The 24,561-nt window shown below is 42.6% G+C and overlaps 1 protein-coding gene across 1 annotated transcript in view; it reads right to left on the bottom strand.

Annotated features, from left to right (window-relative positions):
- Window positions 1-24,561, bottom strand: part of LOC125879706 (Na(+)/H(+) exchange regulatory cofactor NHE-RF2) — a 55,499-nt gene that overhangs the window by 29,654 nt on the left and 1,284 nt on the right. The window contains exon 2 of the mRNA XM_049561713.1: window positions 23,690-23,983. Coding sequence (XP_049417670.1) covers window positions 23,690-23,983 — 294 coding nt within the window. The remainder of the gene's footprint in view (window positions 1-23,689; window positions 23,984-24,561) is intronic.

Genomic DNA, 24,561 nt, shown 5'->3' on the forward strand with positions numbered 1-24,561 from the left:
AATTTGTGTTGAAATGTAGTGGGGACATGTCCTCAGTGTCTCCAGTGTAAATGACACATGTGGGCATGTTGTGCATAGTATGTGATTTTGGACACAGAGCAAGTTTTCTACCAACTCTCAGGGTTTCAGTGTTACCATTAGCTTATGCTACAGCTATTTAAAACCAAAGTTAATTGTGGGATGAGAAGCCTACATTTGTTCACCTCTGAAAGCTAGTTACTATTGACAGACGTAGCGATAGTAACCAAGGGGGGCAGGCCTTAGTGAAGCGATGGCTGATATAGGCCTGCTTGTAACTTTTATAGCTTGGTTTATCCCATACGTTACACGTTTGTTGATATTATATTTAAATATTTAACACATTTAACACTGCAGGGTTGATAAAAAGGATTCAATCTCTGCATTTAGCTCCACATGTTGATTGAGACGGGGCATTTTCTGGAAGCAGCAGAGCAGCCTGGTGGCTGTCGGCCTTAAGCCAGAGTTCATCTCTGATACCTACAAAATCTAATTAAAAATGGAGCGCTGAATGGAAATGTTGCTGATGAAGAACAAACAACAGCAGCACGTGGGACTTTTGCTGATGTCATGGTTGACAGCCAGTTGTCATGGATACAGCAGTGGAACGAGTCTAGCCAGTTCCATCTGTCAGAGAGAAGAGGTGGAGCTGCAGAGCAGAGGGGTCACTTTTTAAAGTTTTCAAATTAGCTGCAAGAACACATACATGTCTTATCTATAGGTTTGATGGAGATTAAAATCTTCTGATGAGTTTTGTGTGAACTCGCATTGCTGTGTGTCTGCGTGACAGCATGATGCACAGACTTAATAGCTTTCCAAAAGTGTTAGCAGAGCCCATATGAGGATCATTTAAAAGGGCTTCACCAAATTAAGAAAATTGCTGTGTCTCAGACATTCTGGCCATGACAGCTCTACCCTCAAAGTGTTGGTGTGTGCGTGTGTGCGTCTGCAGCTGCTTTGAGTGTTGCTCAATCGGAGAGGAAGAGAACAGATCTCGCCAGTTCTCAGTGGGCGAGAAAGAGAGAGGAGTGGGAAGGGAACAAGAGAGAAAGGAAATGACAGGCAGCTGGAGAGAACCAGAGAGGGATATGGAGCTTGTAAAAATTAAAATCAAGGGAAGGGGACAGGGGGGAAAGAGGGACGGGAGTGAGCAATGAAAGAGAGAAGATAAAGAGAAATAGGGCAGGCAGAGAGGGAGATGATGCACGGCATGTGGAGGACAGGAAGAAGAGGCAGCACTACAGAGAGCACAGAGAACATGAGAACACGAGGACCGGCCAGAGATCACGATAACCAACAGTTTTTCCCACTGGCGTTGTGGTGTGTTGCGTAACAGCTCCATGATACTGAGGCTAGCGGTGTGTGTTTGTGTGTCCAGTGCTGCTCTACCAGGACTGACCTGCTGAGATCTGTTTACAAAGTCTCCTGCTCTGCTGCAGTGTGTGTGTGTGTGTGTGTGTGTGCATGTGTGTACCCTGCTGTTTAAGTGTTTCCTGAGATCATGACTCAAGAGCGAGTGAGAGAAAGAGAGAGGAGCGTTAAGGTGGAATGTGTAAAAATGAGAGTGAAACGAGATTCATCCGAGGAGCAACATGATCAGAATGGAAAATTGATATACTGCATTAGTCATGGAACAGTCAGATCCATTATTGCAACTAGTAGGACTCAACGGCAGAATCAAGGGTTGACGGATATCACAGGTTCAATATACAATGTTGAGCCCCTGCTAATTGACACAAATAAGTGAATTAGTTTGACATCTAGAAAAAAAATGCATGCCAACATTTTCAGAACAAAATATGATATTAAGTTATTTTTTCTCAGACTCCAGCTGCTGCGAGAGGCAGAAAAACATCCTTTCATTTTATAGTTACAGCCTACTAATAAAATAAAACACTCCACGGTATGAACGTCGGTTGCATGAGCCCCAAAACCAGCCACAACTCAGCCCTGAGCAGAGTGACCGTCCTCTATTGAGCAGTCAACAGACTGCAGTGTTCACAGCTCCACCTTGTAGCATCAGATCTGTGTGCTAGGTACCCCAACAGAAGAGGGACAAAAAATGGGGACGGTACAGAACGGTTCCATTGGTACCATCCACAACTTTTAACAGTGGAAACAGGAAAAAGCATAAAAAGTACATAATGATAATAATAATAATAATAGATTATATTTATATAGCGCCTTTCAAGGGACCCAAATCAAAAGTGTACCAAACTGAACTGAACCGTACTGCTTGGTGAAAACGGGGCTAATGAACCTGAAAACCTGGAAATGAGTTAGCATTTTAGCACTCCCAGTTCCCTCATCATGATTTTTTAATGGGTTTTCACACTGAGGCAACTGTCTTTGTGCTAAGCTAAGCTAATCAGCTGTTAGCTCCAGCCCTATGTTTATCATTTAGATATTAAAGTGGTATCAATCTTCTCATCTAACTCTCTGAAAGAAAGCTGAAATGACTGTACTTCCTAAAATGTCAAACTGTTGACCAACAGGTGGGAGAGTAATAGAGTCATGATTTAAGACTCAACATACCGGTCAGATTTGTATCAGTCAGAAGCGCTCATGAAAATGGCATCTTAATAATCACTTGAAATCATGGATGTATAAAAAGAACTAAAATGTCAAAGGCAGGGTGTGTTTATTTTTATGAAAGTTGCTCAGCAACGCATGAAAAACTTTACCTCTGTGTGAAATTACCCTTATCTTCAGCTCTGCTTCTGCAAACTAAGGCCCATAGTGCAGGAACTCTAGAGACTTTCACTGGCTGAGTGGCTAACTAATGTTACCGCTGACGTAAATGGGGATAAAATAATATATTCTTGTGGCTCTTCCAGACTTTTGAAATATAATTGGACTGAATGAATCAAATCCTGATAGCGAAACGGGTCACTTAGCGGGGTTGTGATGCTCAGAAACATGTAGACCTATCCCATCACAGACCTCACTTTCACTATGTAAGTCAATGGAAAACAATCTTTTTGGGTTGCATGACATCACATGATGGACCCAGAAGTCTGGCAACTGTGTCAAATTGACCTCAAAGCTCGGTGCTGTTTCTGGGGGCCCTGTGGAAATACAGTAAAATTAACTCATCAACCAGTGTCTTCCGTCGTCTTAGGGAGAGTCTTTGTGTTTTGTTGCAAACTTCTCGTCTGTCTGCACCGTTCTGTTTATTATGCCGATAACGTCATGCCTTTACTTCACTGCCACAGCCCTCGTGCAGGAATGTGTTGCAGCAGGGATGTTTGTTTCTAAGTAGAGCAGTAGTCCTTAACACTTTGCAGTTTATAAATGTCAGTTCGCTCTAAATAGATAGAAGCAACAGAAAGTTCAAAGAGTGAGAAATCAGCGACAGAAGGAAAAGAAATTCTGCTACTGGGCTAGATCCAGAAAAGAAAAACATTCACTTCCTTGCCTTCATTATGAAAACTGAAAACAGCAAACAAGAGTGCAAAAAAAGCAATTTTTTAGCCTGTAATGCATTGTAATGCTGAAACCTACCAATGAACTGCTTGTTATATTCTTTTAACTGACTTAAAAACCTAGGGCAGACATGTATGTTGATGTTTGTTGTCATCTAACACCTGTTCCAGATGCCTGCAGCTCGACTGTCAGGCCGATTGAAAAGCTGCATCACTGAAGCTTTAAATCTCCTGTGAGTGCAAACATATTGTACTGCGTATCGTAGCTGGGGGCTAACTGTCACTGAGTGTTGAGATCATGAGGGATATGAAGGCCCTCAGTTTGACTTATTGTATAAATAACTAGCACAGAACAAGAGCTGTGACGCTGCCTCCACACAACCCTCCAAATGTATTTTAAAGTGATTACTTTTCTCCCAAACATGTGTGATCTAAAAACAACGAGCCTTGGTGATGCCAAAAATAATATACACTTCACTAAATGTGTCTTTGCCCTTTGAAAAAATTCTAAAAGTCACAACGGCCATTGCACCACTCGCACTCAACACATTAAAATGTCAAAGCTTATTTGTCCCTTGAGGGTTCAAAGGTCTCATACAGAATTTAGCATCACTGCAGGGAAACAAAAAACTGAAACAGACTCACTTTGTCACAGATCCTACACTTATACAATGCAACAAGTTCTCACTCACAACGTGTCAACTTGGTCAGTAGCCCCACACTTTAAACTATGACCCTCTAGGTATCCCTCTCGTATTTTTTTAGATGTGTCAGTTGCATGTCAATTTCTGTGCATTACATGCTACAGTGTCTTTCAAAATCAACCTCTGTCTTCAGAGTAAATGTAGTTCTCGCCACCAAAACTACTTTAGGTTTAGGCAACAAAACTACTTGGTTAAGCTTGGAAAAATGATCTTGGTTTAGATTAAAGCAAATATGTTTGCTACAATAAGGTATTGAGTATGTCACTTGACAACGAAGTCACATCACGAATGCCAGTAACTACATTACGTGGCTGAAAAAAACTCATGTTGACTTTTGGTTTCACACAGATACAAACCTCGGTCTCCTCAGTGAAAGTCTGGTGTCAAAGTCTACCCGGACTCTCTTGCTCTTTCTACTATGTTATTGCCATGGATGGGATTATCATCCATCCATCCATCCATCCATGTGTGATGAAGCCAACAGAACCACATCATCTGCAAAAAGCAGAGCCGCAATTCTGAGGTTTCCAAACTTGACCCTTCCACCCCATGGCTGTGCCTTGAGATCCTGTCCATGTCCATCCATCCATCCATCTGTTCATCCATCCATCCATCCATCCATCCATCCATCCATCCATCCACCCATCCATGATGAAGCCAACAGAACCATATCATCTGCAAAAAGCAGAGCCCCAATTCTGAGGTTTCCAAACCTGACCCTTCCACCCCATGGCTGTGCCTTGAGATCCTGTCCATGTTCATCCATCCATCCATCTGTTCATCCATCCATCCATCCATTCATCCATCCACCCATCCATCCATTCATCCATCCATCCACCCATCCATCCATCTGTTCATCCATCCATCCATCCATCCATCCATCCATCCATCCATCCATCCATCCATCCACCCATCCATTCATCCATCCACCCATCCATCCATCCATCCATCTATCCATTCATTCATCCATCCATCCATCCATGTGTGATGAAGTCAACAGAACCACATCATCTGCAAAAAGCAGAGTCGCAATTCTGAGGTTTCCAAATCTGACCCTTCCTCCCCACAGCTGTGCCTTGAGATCCTGTCCATGAATATCGCAAACAGGATCGGTTACAAGAGAAAACCCTGGTGTTTGACGCAGAGTATGTGGACGCAGCTCTTCCTTTGGTCATACAGGGACCGAATGGCTCGTAGCAGCAACCCCGACACCCTGTAATCTTGTAATATCCCCCACAAGACCCCCAAGGGATGCTTTTGTAAGCCTCCTCTATGTCCACAGAACACATGTTGACTGGATGGGCAAACTCTCATGACCCCTCCAGCAGCCTCGCAAGGATAAAGAGCTGGACCACTGTTCCACAGCCAAGCCGAAGTTTAACAATCACTCAGAGCCTCCTTTCCAGCATCCTGGAGTAAACTTTACAGGGAGGCTGAGCAGTGTGATACCCCTATAATTGGAGCACACCCTCTGGTCTCCTTTTTTGAAAATGGGAACCACCACCACAGTCAGCCACTCCACAGGCATCTGACCTCCATGCAACACTGAAATGGGATGAGATTACATTTGTGTTATTTGAAAGCCCCGCACATCTCTTAAAGATGCCATAAAGTGCCTTGTGCATCAGTAGCAGAAGCAAAGGGCCACTTACTAGGCTGTCGTATCTGACGCCCTGGGAATGAGATCGGGTTGAGCAATGAAATATATAGGAAACCTACTTCCCTCTGTACACGTGCACATGTACTGTGTTTTTAAAAATGGAAGTTGTGTAATGTGAGTTGATGGGAGTCGCTGTTTCAGTTCAATCCAATACGTCTCCATTTTGCTTTTCTTGGCTGTGGCTGTTCTCAGGTCAGCTGTGGTTCAGAACAGGCTGTGTGTGGAATTAGTGAGTGTGGAAAAAAAGTGTTACTAAGGGATCTACACAACATACTGCCTCAAAATGAGTCCACAAAATGAGTCCAAGGTTTGTACAGATCACAAATTTGGGGACAATTCTTGTATTTGCTCCTCATTGTATTGCTTTTTTTTAAACTTCATATAGCTGTTAAAAGATAGAACAGTACATTATAGACTTAGCTGATTGCTGGGGTTTAAACCAAGGGGTTATCTCAGGGTCTGAAATGTGAACCAATGCGAAGTGTCTTAAACCTGCATTCTTTCTAATGGCCAGCAGGGGGCGAAGAAATTCAACTGTATACAAGTCTATGAGAAAACAACCCTACTTCTCATTCTATTTATTAACTCACCAAACATTTTCCCAATGAGTTTATGGTTACAATCGCTAGTTTCAAGTCTTCAACAATACAGCATGATGTTTTGTAAACTTTGGTCCCATTTAGAATAAAGCAGGGTGTGCTTTGCGGCATGGCTACCTTGTGATTAACAAGTTGATACTACAACCGTGTCCTTGGGTTCAGATCCACACCTTGCTCCTCCACAGCTCCACCTTTTCCCTTCTGGCTCTAAAAAGCCAAGGCTTGAGGCTTCAAAACGGTAGTCCATAACCCAGTGTGTGACATCACAGTGGTTATATTCACTTCTTTATACATGGGGCAGCTGTGGCTCAGAGGTAGAGTCGGTCATCCACCAATCGGAAGATCTGCAGTTTGATCCCAGGCTCCTCCAGCTTGGGGAAGATACTGAACCCCAAATTGCTCTTGCTGTTCCACAGGTGTGTGAATGGTTAGTGGGTAGCAGGTGGCACCTTGTACGGTAGCCTCAACCACCAGTGTGAATGTGTATGTGAATGGGTTAATGTGACTCAGTAGTGTAAAAGTGCCTTGAGTGGTCAGAAGACTAGAAGGGCACTATACAAGTGCATTCCATTTATCACACAGGTTATGGTTTAAACCTGAAGCAGCCATACAGTAATTAAGCCCATAATTTAGTTTCTCATCATAAGGCTCTTGCCATGAGTAATTTAGCAGCAAGGCAACACAAGTGCACGTAGATGTCATGCTGATGCAGCCTCTTCGTGAGAGAGAGTGCAGCTTTAGTTTCCATGAGAACCTGCTGTATGAAGTTGATTGAATTTTCATGGGCCTGTGTCATACTACAGTACAACGGCTGGTGGACACTGCAGAAGAGAAAGGATCAAAAGCACTGATGTGGACAAATAATCAGTCCTGAATGATACTCGATGTTATTGTCCAGATCACTTACCTACACCAGAGAGTGGCTCTTCCCTCCATCGATCCATAATGACTGTGTTTACCAGCCTATTATGCAATAACATATCTGTCAGTGTCTGTTTCATTTTAGCAGTCAGAGTATATCATGAGGAGGTTTGAGAAAGAAGGCAAACCAACAGGTGATTTAAACCTCTCTCATACATTTTTTCCATCTGTCTCTCACTATCTTTCTACACTCCATTCTTCCTTAATCTCATATTTACTTTCACCCTGCGTGTCATGGTATCTCGTGTCTTCCCTTTGCCTGAATTCTTTAACCCTTTTACTTTCGGTCTCTCTCTTATCTTTGAGTAATGCACGTTACAACACATTCACATGCACTGAAGCGGCTGAATACAACATTCATGCCTGTTTGCATTTAAATGTCAACTTAAATTGTGTGGGCTGCTGGCGAGGCTGATATATTCAGCAGCTATGTGTGTGTGTGTGTGTGTCACACATGAGGGAGGGAGATTTTAAAGGTGAACGCAACTTTTATTCTTCTCCTCCCATTTGCTGGTTATTTCAGTCTATAATAGATTCGTTTTTCCATCTACTTCTGTTTTTCACATGCGTGGCAGGACAGCAGTTGATGTTGGTGATGTAATGTGTGTGTGTGTGTGGGGGGGTCCACACCCCTGTTATCACTGTGTGGCAGATATCGGTTAGGACGTTAGAGTACGAGAGAGAGAGGGAGAGAGAGAGAGAGCAGTGTGATAGAGGCTGAGAATCTGGATTTCGTTTTCTCAATATTTTTGAAACAAAAATCCAGTATCAGTGAGGGAATAATTTGAAGAAGACACTTTGGACACTGGGAAACTGAGACAGACATTTTTCACATTTTATAGATCAAACATTTATTTAATTAATTGTGAAAATTAGGACTGGGCAATTCACTGATTTCATTTTGAATTACTATTTTGGTTTCCAATGATTATATTAGCAAGATTATCACGATAAAATGATTATTTTGCCACATTCCTTTTGCAATCATGCTCCTGTTTGTCTTGTATTAGAAATCCAGCGAACCCCTTTTACTAACAGCAGTGTACTAAGGGTTGTCAACTTGGCAGCTTTAGTCACTTTTCAGAACCTCTTGGTGACCTATTTCTTAAAAACAACTAGCCATAAATTTAGCGAGCTATTCAGACCATCAGGAAAAATCAAGTAATATATTCGAATATATTAAATTGTAATTAATTCCCATGCATGCTGCTCAGAGTGATTGCGACCCACAGCTCTTGTTGCCAACAGCCCGGGGTCTTTCCCTCTCATTGTGCGCCGTGTTTGCATTATATATTATGTATTTTGTTTATTTATCTTTTTTCAAAAGTTGTTTTCAGTTGGATTATATTTAAAGTTAAAAAAATACTGTTAAAAAGTTTTTTCTAAAGAAAAAAGGTTAAATGCAAAGTTATCGAGTAATTGTGTTGAATAAATGTGATCTCAAACGTGACCAAAACAATCAGGATTTTGATTTTTAACAAAATCGTGCAGCCCAAGTGAAAATAGTCTGCATATAAATCAATAATGAAAATAATCATCAGTTGTAGCTCCATATTAGAGCATCAAGGATTAATCGATTAAATGATAAGATGACAACTACTGAACTGAATGCTGACTAATTTAAGAATACAGCACTGTCGCCTCACAGCAGCAGGGTCCCTGGATTGAACCTGTGGGGGAACCCTTCTGTGTGGAGTTTGCATGTTCTCCACGTGTCAGTGTGGGTTTTCTCCGGGTACTCCAGCTTCCTCCCACAGTCCAAAGACATGCAGGTTAACTGGTGACTCTAAATTGTCCATAGGTGTGAATGTGAGTGTGAATGGTTGTCTGTCTCTATGTGTCAGCCCTGCGATAGTCTGGTGACCTGTCCAGTGTGTACCCTGCCTCTCGCCCAAGGTCAGCTGGGATAGGCTTCACCCCTACTGCAACCCCCGACAGGATATGCGATTACGGAAAATGATTAAATGAATGAAAGCATGAGTGAATAATTCGAGTTGTTTAATCGGTTTAAGTAAAAAAAATTTTCTGATTATTAATATTACAAATTAAACTTTAGGTAGCCTACTAGAATAATATAGTGAATTGCTTTTTAAGTTCACTAGATTAATTTTGCTGCTACAAAAAAATGGCTGAAGTGAGATGACCAGACTGAAAACTTTATTGTATTAGATAAAATAAATGTCGACAAAGTTTGCCTTTGGGGACATGATTTATAGTTGAAAAAAAGGTGAAAAATCACAATGTATTTTATCACAATGCTGAGCATATTGCAACATGTTTAAGATTGCAGTAACATTGTATTGTGACTTAAGTACCGTGATAAAATCGTATCATGAATATGATATTACCACCCCAGTTGCAGCCCTCCTCTATACGTGTGTGTATTTACACCTCTAGGCCCCAGAGTGGTGAAGAGTTACTGTATATGTGACATCATAGAGACACAAACATGTTTAGTTCAGGAGGCCTCATAGATGATGTCAAGCCAAAGATTTACATGGTTCTATCTGTGTGTGTGTGTGTGTGTGTGTGTGTCTGCAAAAGACAGCAGATATAAATCTCTATCGCCCACTTTCCAAAGCATAATGAATCAATTATAGCCGATTCCTGTCTGCTTCTTCTCTCATAGTTTAACGCTCGCTAACCTCACCTCACACACACGAACTGAACCTCCCCCTCTCTTTTGTCAAGTGTTGCTTAAGTATCAATATAATTCCCAGTTGATCCACACAGATACAAAACTCCCATCACTCGACTCCCACAAAAGGAGCAAAAGACGGCTGCAATTAAACTGATCCAAGATGCCGATGAGTGAGCGGGGCCAGTGGGATATCAGAAACAAACGGTGTGTGTGAACACTGCATGGATCGATGTGTGGGAATATATGCTGGCTCACAGCTGTGAGCGCAGCAGCAAGCAGATGCAGACTGAACAGGAGTAAGAATAACAGCTCAGTGACAACAAGGCTGAAGGTTAGGATACATATGATGGCCAAATCTTGAACATGTAACGATAGCAACACACAGGTGCAAAGCTCTCCTTGATGCTTTCAAGGACCTCTCTGTCAATGGAGAATAATGAGGTGTAGAAATATAGAATGCTTGGTCTCTACATTGTTTGTTTCTCTTTCTCTCTCTCATATTTGTTGCCAATGTTGTTGTGTGGGCAACACATTGATCGATCTTCTGCCTGGTTACAGCCGACCTACTCTTCACTGATATTCCCACATCCAACAACTGATAGTTAGAAAATGAGATCAAGAAAATGGAGATAGAGAAGCAGAGTGAGTGTGTGTTTCCAAAACTGACATTATTTAAATCCAAAAGTTCTAGGAACTGACCGAATACAAGTGTTAATAATTTCATAAAGGGATTTTAGAGATCAGTCCCAGGTTTTGCAGATGGTAGGCCTGTTTTCCCATATTCTGACCCAGTAAGTGCTTTACAAAAGTAGTGCAATCTATAAATAATGCTGACGATTTGGGTCAAGCGTCTGCTGCTGTTATAATTTGTGAATAGGAAGAGTTCAGTAAAGAAATGTTACAGCTAAGTTACAAACTGCTCTTTAGCCCAATTAAAAGAGAGATGCAAGTTAACAAAAATGGATTTTTAGTCAACATTTACAATAAGTCACTTATTTCAACATTTTAAGTCTGTATTGGGTACATGTTAGTAGCAGTTTTGTTGCAAAATCATACAAACATACAAAAACATACAAATGTATGCTGGAGACACACAATAAAGTGCTTTAAAAGTAACAAATAAAATCTTAAAATGAATTGTAATCCACTTAAAACTAAAGCAGAGAAGCTAAAATTTTAGTAATGGGATCTCTACTTCTTACTGCTAATAGTCAAGGTGTAGCATTCTGTATAACTATAAAGTGTGAGCTTTGCCAATTAGGCAGGTAATCCCTTCAAATAGAAGCATGTACTGTAGATAAAAATAGAAGGGGACCTAGCACAAAGCCTTGAGGTACTCCACAGTTTAGAGTGGCAATAAACAAAGCCACTTGAGATGCACCAGCTTTGAATGTTATCACTGGGGCCCCTAATTTCCAGGGCTGGTACCTGCAGTTATTCCACAGGCTAGTTAATAACACGTCGGGCAGGAAATCCAAAGTGTGGGATCATTTTGAGAAGGTGAAGGACGAACCCAAGGTGATATGTAAACTCATCTTCATTGGTCAACTACAAATATGACGTATCATCTGAAACATGGAAGTAGCTACATGCCCATTAGCCCACAGCGTCATTAACAGGCGGCTCGCTCAGTGTGTGACGTGCACTTGTAGATAAAATATAGGCCTATATTAATGAAGGGTCATTAGTACGGTTTTGTATTTCTCTGTAATGTAGCACAGTGTTAACAATGTTACTGATACTATTCTTTCTCACACCTTCAACTCAAACCATTGTGTTGCCCCGCCCAAAATATATCATTTAATAGTTAAATTAATATCATAAACATACAGGCGACTAGTCGAATAAGGGCCCTAAATGATGACTGTTGGTCGACTAGGAAAATTTTTAGTCGACCTAGAGATAACATTAGGAATGGGTGCTTGAGAGCAGTGTCTGCAATTCTTACACTGTCTCAGATGAGAAATTGAGATATTAAAATCTACTGAATCAAATGCTGAGCTTAATTCAAGTAAAATGCGGATCAACCATTCACCAGCATCACTCGCAAGGAGAGGATTATTGTCACCTTTAGTAAAGGGGTGTCAGTGCTTTGCTTTGCCAGATTGAAACTTGAGATCATGGATAAGGAGGTGTCCTTCATTACTCCATATCAAATTATGTTATTACTGCATCTTAATCCATGACACAGCGTCAAAGAAATTTCCTGTAAAAGTCAAATAAATATTTTTGCCGTACTAAGTCAAGCTTAGTCTGCACAGAGTCAATGTCTACTGGGTTAACAAGGGCAACGTTTGAATATATTATCAGCTCTGCATAGGGAGATAATACATGGAGACACACAGCTGTGCTCACTCACACACACACCCACATACATTTAATACAATACACTCAATTGTTCATGTCTCTCCAGCACTACCCACCTTACTTATTCCATCCTTTCTGGTCTTTAATTCGCCAGACACACACGCCCTCTTTCCCCCATTGTGACCCTTCCACATCCTACAGGCCATGATTTTACTCCAGGAATTTGGTTTACTCTGTCAGCCACACACACACACACACACACACACACACACACACACAAGAACCGAATCAGACCCCCGCATCTTGATGTAACACAGTTGGTATTTCAAGGAGGGGGGTGGAGGAGGTCTTGAACACCAGCTCCAGATGTTAGAGAAAAGTATTACACACTCACTTAGTCTCTCCAATGTACGCTCACATAAAAATCAAATGTATGTAACCTCATATTTCATCTGACATCCTATATGGAAAGTATTATTCTACAAAAAAAGCTTAAATATTCACCTCAAGTAAATATGAAAACTTTTGTCAGCCGGTGTGCCAGATTAAACAAAAGTTAAACAAATGAAATTCCTTCTGTTCGCCAAAAAGGAACACTTGAAGAGGATTTCTGAGATTGTTTCCAAGCTCCTATATCAACGTCGCCTGTGCTGCTACTGTTCGGCCCTCTAAGTATCGCATTGTACGCAACCTCAAACGCTTTGTCGAAGCAACGGGACACAACCTCACATTTGTCCGCCACTTGCGCTACACATCCGGGTGGCAGGCAGAGATTACGCACCGATGATCACACAGGCTGAAGTGCTGACTACCTCCAGACAGCTCCTGTGCTGTGTGTTGTTATATATGAGCTGACAGGCAACATCTTTTTCCTATTATAGTGAGCGAAATGAGAAACTGAGTCAGTGAACATGGACATAGAGGAGATGTTGGGGAGCTGAACTGAGCCACAAACTAAAGGGACGTTTAGAGAATAATGTGCGAAAAATGAAACGAGAGCAGTTTGCATCGTCATGGCGGTCAACATCTGCAAAGAGACGGAGGAGACAGAGGGCAGAAAATGTTACTCTCACAGGTCCACAAGAGTTACTATCTGTGTTTACTCAATCCTGACCCCATGACCTCAAGGCCTGACCCTTAAAACTGGTGCCCTCTGTTTGTAGTTTTCTCACGCAGCTCTTGTTCACCCCAATGCTACAAAGATGCATGTATAAATGTCTAGAAGTTCTCTGTGTGGCCTCTCTTGTGTATCTTATCTCCATGTTTGACTTATTTAGTCTCTTCTGATGTTTAGATGGAAATCAGTTTGTTAAGTTTTCACCACCTGTGACACACGTGTGTCCTGATGAGCAAATATGAACATAAATTTGCACCCTTGTGTGAGCACACGCACGCGAAGTAAAACACAATATGTTGTGAATCTTCACTCGAAGCTGCATTACATTCTTGTCTCAACCATGCAAAGACGCAGATGCACACACATAGACCACCTCCACAAACACACCCCCCTCCTGTCTCTTTAACTGCTTTAACAGATGTGTGTGTGTGTGTGTGTGTGTGTGTGTGTGTGTGTGTGTGTGTGTGTGTGCGTGTGTGCTCTATAGGGAGCAGATGATCTCTAACGGGCCCCTGCAAATTCAACACATGATGTAGTGAAGTTTATTACGACACAAAGTGCTGTTCACATGTGCTCGCATCTGGGTCGGTCATCTGGACTACTGCAACTCTTTCATACTGACTTGTGTGTGACTGAGCCAAACCATTACATGTTTCAAAGCTCCACAGCTCTTGGAAATAACCTTAATAAAGGTCAAACTCATAATGGACACATCAAAGAGAAACTAAGACACACTGCTCCAGGATTTGCACACGTTTCTGCACAACTTTGGCTCCTCCTCCTTTTCCTTTTTGCCTCTTTTTCTCCGTCTCACACACTTTATATCAGTCCTTTATTTTGCTACATTTTTTGCCATCTTTCCAGTACACTCATCCCAATGCTGACTGTTACCATAGCAACGACTTTCCATGTACTTCCTAACAAGCCCGGTGTTATACCAACCAGGAGTGTAGCAGGACTGGAAAGAACAACAGCAAAAGACCACAGTGTGTTTGTGCGTGTGGTGGAGGCCTCACCACCGACCGAGAGGGAAAAGGGAGAGGGCCAGGGAGAGGAGAACACCAGAAACAATATCACCCCCACAATGCGGCAATTTACATAAACCAGCCAGGAACATTTCGGTCTCCATGAGGCTGTAGAATAAATTCAATCATGACTTTTAATATTGTATATCCAGTGGTGCCCTCAGAAAAATTTCACAGGGGTGGCCAGATGGGGCCGCTGAAAATCTTGGGGTGGCACACCAAAACCAAAAGCCATAACTGAATTATAGGAATTTTATTATGCTGATGTATTATATAGGCTGGTTAAAACTATGTCAATACTGGCACAGTTAACATTTTGAGTGTTATGTAACTATACGTGTCTGGCGATTCACTGTTCTTCAAATATCCTGATTGTTCTTTTCCTTTAAAGACAAATATACAGCTTTAATTTAAAGGAGTTCGTTGATTGTAAAGAACAAAGCATTTACTTGGAACAAGCTAACTCAAGTTTAGATGAGACTCGTGGGCACCCATAGAACCTATTTGCCTTTTAATATCTTGAGGTGAGAGTTCAAAGGACCCCTTTGAAATGGCCAGTTGTTCCTTCACCAAAATGTAGCCTGACTTTATCCCCCCTTCCCAATAAGCTCTGCCCAAATGGTTGGTACTGGGGCTGGGCAATATGGACAAAAATTCATATCTTTGTGTTTTCAGGTTGAATGGCAATACATGATATATATGTCGATATTTTCTACGAAATGGGCTATATGTTCAGTTCATGTGTTTTTCCACAGCAGGGCAGGTAAAATAAGTTTACCTGTTGGAGGTGAGCTGTTTGCAGAGGTGCAGTAAGAGCCTGTTGTCTGCAGCTCTTCATTAACATCTCACTGTGGCTGTTTCTGCTTATACTCTTCCTCCCTGCGTATCATAAACTTGTCTTTATAGATGAAAAGCCGCTAATGCAGTAATAAACACATTTCATTTCCCATAGATTCTTCACAATAAAAGTTCTCTGTTATTTTGTTCTGGAAAAACTTTAACGTGAAGCAGCAAAATAAGGAAATGTTGAGTTTTCAAGCAGCAACTTCACACAACTTCTAATACGGCGGAGCAGACGCAGGAGAGAAACTAAACTCCAAACCACAGAGGTTCAGTTAGAAGCTACAGACGCACTGAGAGCTAAACACACACAGACTTTTAAAGACACCTTTCCTCTTGTTTCCTGCAGACAGAGGTGAGGAGAGTCTCACATCACACACAGCTTGTTTGAGTGAGAGAAGCAGGGTCATTGGGGGTTGGCTGCAGTCGGCGAGACGTCACCTCTACCTGCTTGAGGGCGGGTGGCCGGCTTTTGGACCTGCTCCAGAGAAGGTCCATCTCTGGTGCAGCTCGGCGGGACACGGCACGTCTAAATTAACAATGGAAAAGCTAATTGGCACAGCGTGGCTTGACTCGGCGTGGCCAAAAGTGAGAGTAGAAAAGGCTCTGTACGTGTGCTACTGTGGAAATGTCATTCACCTCACAGACTGATTTAGCGTGACCCTATCTCGATATAAACGGTATTGTCTAAATCTGTATCTTGCTTGAAAATATATCGTATACAGCCCTAGTTGGTACCAATGGATGCCTTAGGTTGTCAAGTTTCAGAAGATACCACTACATTTGCGCCTGCATAAAAAATGAGTGTGCCACCACCTCTTAGATAATAACAGTAATAGTAATAGTCAGATAGTAACTAAACGATTGTGAGAACAGTGAGTTTTCTGTGCATGTGCCTGTGTGTTAAAAAAAAGGTTCCGGTGGGAAAGTGACACCTGACACTTTATCTTGAGCTTTAATGACACACCCACACGACGCACCTAAACACGTGTGTGTCTCTGTGTGTGTGTACAGGGGGAGAAAGACAAGCACAGAGACGGAGCACTGACACCTCAGGTGTGTGCTAGGGTAAGATGATACGTCTCAAAGCCGAGTCGTAATGTTCTAGTCCTTGAAACGTCTCTTCCTTTCTCCCTTTAACAGGCACAGGCAGACTCGAATCATTGTGAGCAGAAGTAGCAAACTGTGGAAAATGATTGAGTGAGAAAGTGAAAAGAAAATTGTTTGAGAGACGAAAGTGACTGGACTGAGCTAATGCCTCAATTTAATACAATTTCCTCTGAACTTGTCACACACAGACGGACTGAGAACAAGATGATATGTGTTTAAAGTGTTTCTCACCCTCTGGGGTTCAGTTCAGGTCTGTTTCATGGAGCCCATTTCATTTTACTTGGCTTTTAGTGTCAGTACACCAAAAATATTTTACTGTGATACACTCTAAAGTCACGTGAATGACATTCCTCATATACACAATTATTTTCAAGGTGAAAGGGGCACTGATTTACATGTTTTTCCAGCAATTCACTCATATTAAATTGACAAAAACTGAACAAAAGGGACGCTGATTGGTGGATAATAATTTTGGTTAGATGAAGAGGGCAGCCACAGCAATATTTGATGTAACTTTAAACTCAGCGGGTTTGGTGAGCAGACTTATTGTTGAGCGTGAGTCAAAAGAAGTTTAAAAAATGAGTGATGTACTCATTGACAGCGGCATTTTCAGGTCCAACCACAACAGCAAAGCAGCTATTGGCTACACAAAAGCCCCGACTCTTACCAGGCTTATATAAGGTTGTGTAATTCACTGCCAGTCGTGGTCAACAGTAATGACCTATCAAGGCCTGAAGATTGGATTTCTAACAGCCTGACATGACTCAGCTGTAATCCCGTTGTGCTGGGGAGCTTTGGTGAAGAAATGAGCGAAATAGAGAAAATTGGTTTCTGTTCATGTTTTATAGTTTATTATATCGAGTTAGAAATGCAGTACGAGACAGAAGGGGGTAAAAAACACATCCTATGCATGTATGTGCACTGCATGTTATATGTGGACTTAAGAATGCACACAAAAAAGAAACCTGGGGGATGAGTGGCCATAAAAGAGAGGAAAAATACAGGCAGTGTCATGTAACCTGGGGAACACACACACAAACACACACAAAATCCCCAGCGGGGAAATTTATTGGGCGAATGTGCAAGTGATTACTGCTGCAGCCAAGGTCCATGTCTACCCATGTTTCTGCTGGGACCATGTATGTGCCTGGAAATGTGCGTGTGTAGTCTGTGTTGTGCCTTAGACTGAACATGTAGCTGCAACGAAAACTATTGTTTGACAGAGAGAGGTGGAGAGGATAAGAAAATAAACTGTAAAGCTTGGAGTTTTGGTGACACGTATTGACTTTTGAGTGCTGCTATGTTCAGAATATCGACTCATTTAACACAGTCCTCATGTTTCCTCTTGGAGTGGTTTTTAAAGTCTGGCACTGACACCCCAACACCCCGTCTACCTTCTTTCATTGAACATACCCTCATACAATGGTTCATATGATATCTAACGGCATTGTCTCCCATGAATAATGTTGCTTACTTAAAGTAAAGTTACACAGGTTAGGTTAACTCTTTCACTGCCAGGCATTTTCAAAAACACATCCACCAGCTTGCCAGGCATTTTCCAGCTTTTTGACTGATTTTTGTAGACCCACCATATATTATGTACTATTAGTATATACACACGCAACCCACCAAATGAAAGAAGAGAGTCTCTACTTTCCAGCAAAAGAAAAACTGTGTGTTTGTAACTTGTTCCAGTTTTGAGTAACTGGCTGTTGAATATAGGTTAGTTTAGCCCAAAAAGTCATTTTGGCACCAAAATCTTGAGAAAAAGAGGCATTTGTATCGGCAGTCATTTTCAGGTGTACACGGTTTCCCCCATGATCACCGGATCCTGAGTCTGGGCTGGCAGCAACACCCTGTCGCTGCTGATCAAAGGACAATGCCACAGATGTGAGCTGCGCCCCTTCAGCCTCCGGCGCACCGGCCTCCGGTGGAGCCTGGCTCGGCTCAGCCTGGCCCGGCCCAGTAGCACTGGCGTTTCGTGGTGTTAACATCTCGACAAGAGTAAGTTGCTTGAGGGCAACCCCAGACCTCAAACGACGCCGCGGCATTGTACCGTTCAAACCGTGATCCAAAATCCGTATCCAAAGTCAGTAAAGTCAGATGCACCTGCTCTTTCCCCTTTTATAACCTCCCAAATGAGTCCGCCCGCCCTCCCCGGCAAAACTAATGTGAAATGTGAAGTAAATGCGGAATAATTACGTTATACTTTCGTATCTCTCTATCCAAATGCATTTTTCTGCACTTTATTTTGAAGACACAAGTCTGATCTTCACAGAGAAGTTGGACAAGACGTTCAGCGTAACGTTGCAATTAAAAAAAGCCTAAGACGAGATATCTGGAGCAAAGTCCTCCCCAACTTGCCTCCTTACGCAGACTTTCGCTCTTTATACTGCTTCCTTTTTCCCTTCCATTAGGGCACTGGTTACATGATTGCAGCCTTTATACACAAAAAACTGTCTCATGATTACCTTGGTTCGATACATACTGTAGTGCATTACTTTCTGTATTATATGTACAGACAGTGCATGAAAACAACCTGTTTTATTTGCGGGAATATATTTGCTTGAAGTTTACGAGCTACTGTTCTCATGACTGTGAGCAGTGTGAACAGGAGGTATAATGCTGCCATGCAGCTGGTTAGCTAGCTGTGGGCTACAACCTGACCCTTGTGTCTTTTTAAGGCCTGTATTTGTTCACATTTTGGCTCGTTGCCAACATTTAAAGTATCAAAAATTAGCTTTTTGCACTTCCTGTTTGCAGTGTACCCATTGCTGTTCAGACAGCTGTCACTGGTTTACTTCGATACTGAAGAAAACATACAAACGCAATGATTCTCAGGCAGGAGCAGAATTTTAAATTCAAAGGTGGGGCGCAGTTAGCACAGCCATTACAATACAAACATTTTAAAGGGACACTACATGAATGCACACAGTGGGGAAGGTATTAACAGAATATAAAACAAACAAATTACTGACATGGGCAAGATTATGTTGGTTAGAGGTTCTGAATGTCGGTTTCAATTAATTTTCGATTAATTGGCCCTACCAAGCAGTATATTTACATCTCTCTCTGCGCCCCACCTTTAACTGAGAATGGAAGTGAAAGCACAACAGCATAAAACATTATGAACTGTGCTGCACAGCAAAGTTAATCCCTTTCTCTGTCGGCCTGGTTGATGAATGTTTACAGACTATTTTATGAGCAGAAAACACTTCACTAAGGCACACACACACCTACAATCTCTGACACACTGGTGCATTCGCAGTGCCAACTACTATCGAACCTTTTTACCTAATCTCTCCTTCACTGTGTGACTCCACTACCCTGCTAACTTTTGTTTCCCCCACTCCTCTGCCCCACTGAGGGGGGGCCCACTTCCTGAAACCCCTTCCAACAAATCTTCAAGGTTGTTATTGGCTGCTCTCGCTCTTGGGTTCCCTCGGTCCAAAAGCTCTCCATCTCTCCCTCCTTCTTTCTCTCCTGCCTTTTCTTGAAAATAAAAAATATGGGGAGAAATGTGCTGCTCTCAGCAGTTTGAACATCTCACAGCAAACTGAGTTGACTTTTATGACTGAAAGAAACAAACACCGAGACAAAGAACTGAGAGCAGCAGTGAATCCACAATATTTTTAAGCTACGATTGTTTACTTGGTGATTAATGGCCTCTGGTGCTGATCAGTCTATTTTCCCCTCTGCTTTTGTTGCGGTGATTACGCTGCCAAAGCTCCTCGCCAGCCACATGGACGAACGACTGCTATACACAAGATGTAATATGCTGCATCAGCTCGCAGTGTCAATACTGAGTCTGCGTTTCTGTGGTGGAACAGCTCCCTTTGAGATGGGACAGGAAACAGAGACATCCAACTTTCTGCAGAGTAACGAGCTACCAATCAAGTGACAGAATGCTCCACAGTTCGTGATCACTCAAGTGTAAATAAATTTGTTTAAAAATCAATGTTCCAACAGCAGCTCCAATTTTTCTGCTTTTGCTCTGTTAATGCCTCTTGGCTCATCCTGCTGAACTTTCTTTCCATCCTTTCACTGGAGTCATTAAATAGAAAGAGAGAAACGAGAGACCTCTAAGCATTTCCTGAGCCTGATGCTGGGCCAATCCGACCCCACCAGGCACTGGGATTTCTCCCCACAGGTCACAAAGCCAGAGCTGAGCAAACACACACACACACATTTAAGATTTAACTGATTGGCCCTGTCACTGCTCTTGTAGAAATAGTGCCTGAGTGCCGCTCACATATGGGCAGGGCAAACCTAAGTGAAAACACATGTTTGTGTAAATGCAGAAAGCAGAGCGGCCTCGTCTCGCTGATAGGGGCCATGTGAAACCAAAGCCCATCTGAGCTTTGTGTTCTAGGGGAGACAAGAGCGGACGGAAACACATCCTGTTTTCCATGTCAACATGGAATAATAAAACGGCGAATTATAAAAAATTAAAACATATCAAATGGAGGTTGAGCAACATGCAACCAACTGTGGCGAGTATGCGTAAATAAACACAGGAAGACGAGATGTGATCGGCCTGAAGGACGACTTTCCCTCTGGAACATCATTTCACAATAAGTGTCTATAATAGAAAGGCATTCAGAAAATCTCCCAGCCAGCCATTTATATTCATATATCTTTTACGATTTCTGTGGATTTCCTGTTCTGCAGAGTCACCGCGTTGTCCATTGCCAGATTCCTAACTTCTGATGGGTCCCACCCTCTGACCTCTGCTGCCCTCTCTGACCTCTAACATGACATCTGGAGTCTAGCCACGTTCTCCCCTCAGGAGACATACGCTCACATACTCACAGAGAAACATACGCCACACATGCATGGAAGGCTGCAAAACAGGATGGAAACTTGCATGACATCTCCTAATCTAATCTGAAACTGGCAATGCAGCGAGAGAACAAGTCGGGTGAAAGCATGTCTGTGGCTGAGGAGAATCTGTTCAAAGGGATGACTCACTATCTGCAATCTGTTTGCTAATGCATTTAGTATTTTTAACTCTTGGGTTTGACAGATCTCTAAGAATGCTTTGTTCGAGCGTCTGAGGAAACTTGTTTTTTTTAAGGCTACAGCTTGTTACTGGTTGCTGTACTGAGGAGGAGGCGTGTCGGTGAGGCCTTATTTTGTTCTTTACACTGATAAAAAAGAATGTCACTGACCTCAATTTGAGAACATGAGAATGTCGCATATTAACAGAATAGGTAGAGAATTTGGGAGGCACACCTGCTCTTTATATTGCTGTGTGGATGAGAAGACAGATTCCACTCACATGATCACGTGCTAAATATGAAGCTACAGCCAGCAGCCAGTGAGCTTATCTGAACACAAAGACTGTAAACAGGGGGAAACAGCTAGCCCGGCTCTGTGCTAAAGTTAAAACAACATTCATTCATTTTCGGTAACTGCTTATCCTGTTGGGGGTCACGGGGGGCTGGAGCCTTTCCCAGCTGACATTGGGCAAGAGGTGGGGTGCACCCTGGACAGGTTGCCAGAATATCACAGGGCTGACACATAAGCCCCTTTTACACTGCCAGATTTTCTGCGAATGTTGGGCCATTTTGCCGGCAAGCTGCGAGCGTTTAGACACACAGAGCCGGATTGGCGAGTTGATCCAAGGTGCCCTATTTTCCACCTGGTAGGGTAGACATATTGGCTGAGCCCCTTTAGTTTAAACAGACCGAGGTGGCCTTCTGCAACGGGAGGGGCTGTTGATGACTTGTGGGAGGAGCTGTTGATGACGCTGCACGTGCGAGCCACTGGCGGTGGATAAACAGGAAACAGCTGATAGCAGGAATTAGCAAGCAGCTAGTAGCAAGAGCGAAACGCAAACCTGACAGACGCTGTAAAGATGAGCAACTGGGGAGACAAGGAATTGCGCGCCCTCCTTGCCCTCGCAAACTAAGAGGCCATTAACCGTCAGATGACGGGGACGGTGAAGAACGGGCCGACTTATGAGAGACTCGCCAAAGGACTGACTAGCCGTGGCTTCCCTCGGAGTTCATCACTGTTTACGTCACACACTGAGCCACACGTTTTGTTACTTGCTCACGCCCCCCATTGCCCCGAAAAAGGCGCATTCTGTGTAAACAAAAGTAGGAAGGCGGCATTTTGCCGCACTCCCCAATTTTGTTTTTATACTGCCAATGCTGAAAAAAGACTGATTGGGCTTTCCTGCAAATTTGCACAATTCCTATCTGAAAAGGGCTACAGAGACAGACAACCATTCACACCTATGGGCAATTTAGAGTCACCAATTAACCTAGTCTGTGTTCCTGATTCAAATTCAGGGTGAGAGGTTTGAGCCTTGGGATGGCAGAGCCCTCCTGTGCAGAGCTCTCCTTGTGTCAGTGATAAAACAACATATTATATCAAAAACCAAAGTGTATTAATCAACATGTTGTGATTTTACAGGGGGTTAGCCTTCATGCTGGACTCCAGGAAGTGACCAAGACATATTCCCACACATAACTCTCTGTAAAACCACAACTTATCTTTTTTCAGTTTGTTTTTTGTACTAACTAAACAAGATAAATGTAGTAATGTTCGTGTTACCGGTGCTAGTAGTTGGCTCATTTCTGTTACCTTTGGACAGAGCCAGGTTTTATGCTATGCTAAGCTAAACCCGCTGCTAACGATAGCTTTGTTTTAACTGTGCAGCCATGAAAATGGTGTTGACCTTTTAATAAATCTCCGCAAGAAAGCAAACGTGCATATTTTCCTGACTGTAAAACAGATTCACTAGCTCTAGCATTTCAAATATGAATATTTTCTCATTTCTTTTGTCGTCTTTTATGTTAAACAGGATGCCTTGACTGCTGACTGAACCAAACAAGCAATTTCAGTATATCAGCTTGGACTTCAGGAAGGTGTCGGACACTTTATAGACCAAATGTTTTATCAATTAATCAAGAAAATAACTAAAATACTTTGTTAGCTGCAGCACTAAGTGATCTCTGATATCCGCATATGTATGTAAAATCTGTAGGCAACAGTACAAGATGTTGGTATCAAAAGCGATCTGGTTTTGGTTTGTAAACCGTGCCCGTAGATGTCCGTGTGGAGAGCAAAAGAGGAGGAATGCTCTGGATTTTTGAACCCATCTGCTGTCATCTGACGACAATTCAGCTTTGTCAGCTTTATTTTAATATATCTGCATTTATAGGCAAATATCTATTTATATATAGCACAGAAGATGAAGTCTTGGCCTGGATATACGCTGGCTCAACCTGAGCTCCTGAAATAGTGGCCATTGCCCCAAGAGACTTACTGTCATCAGACGATAGCTGACGAGTTCTGAGTTCTTAGCTTACCTTCTTCGCAGCCTTTGATGGTGACCTCCTGGTGGGCTTCTGCACCTGGCTGCTCAGCGCCACCGGCTGCTTGGACACCGAGCCGTTCTCCCGCTTCTTGCTGGGGGACGATGGGACCGATGACGGGGAAGGCGAGGGGGAGGCTGGGGGAGAGGAGGAGGAAGGAGGCCCGGTCCCGAGGACGGCCATCTCCTCTGTGGCTGTGAGGCGGAGGCTGCGCAGACTTTCGTGCGTCTCGTGGTCCACCACCAGCAGCCTGGTCTCGTTGTCCACAGCTTTGATGCGCTGTACCACCTGAGGGATTGAACAGGATGGTATTTACAGGTTATTGTGTTTGCACAATGCACAAATTAACTCAGCTACAGCTACAGACTGTCCAATCACATCTAAGAGAAGCGTCTCTGGAAGCATCTAGTCGGTGCTAGAGCGTCTTTCCAAAGTACTTAACACATTCACACTTTGCTTAGACATGTGGGTGTACAGTGTCTGTCAGGGTGGTGATAGAAATATGTAAACATTGACCAAAATATCAGACTGTATGTACTGTAAAACGGCAATTCATTGTTTAAGGCACTTATTTATCAAGCAAAAAGCCAAACATTTGATGATTCCAGCCTCTCAAAAGTGGAGAGCTGTTGCTTTTCCTTGTCTTAATATAAAGAATTAAATCTCTTTGGTCCTTACTATTCGACAAAACAAGTCAGTTTGTGAAGTGATGGGCTCTGGGAATCGATAATGAGCCCAAACATGCTCTGAATCAGTCCTAATCATATCATTAATCAAAGTATAAACAGTTTTGTAGAAGCATCCCTCAACATATTGAGCTCTCTATCAATTAATATGTTGGCAAACATCACTATGTGACAACACAA

Source organism: Epinephelus fuscoguttatus, linkage group LG19 (assembly GCF_011397635.1).
Source record: "Epinephelus fuscoguttatus linkage group LG19, E.fuscoguttatus.final_Chr_v1".
Lineage (NCBI taxonomy): Eukaryota > Metazoa > Chordata > Actinopteri > Perciformes > Serranidae > Epinephelus > Epinephelus fuscoguttatus.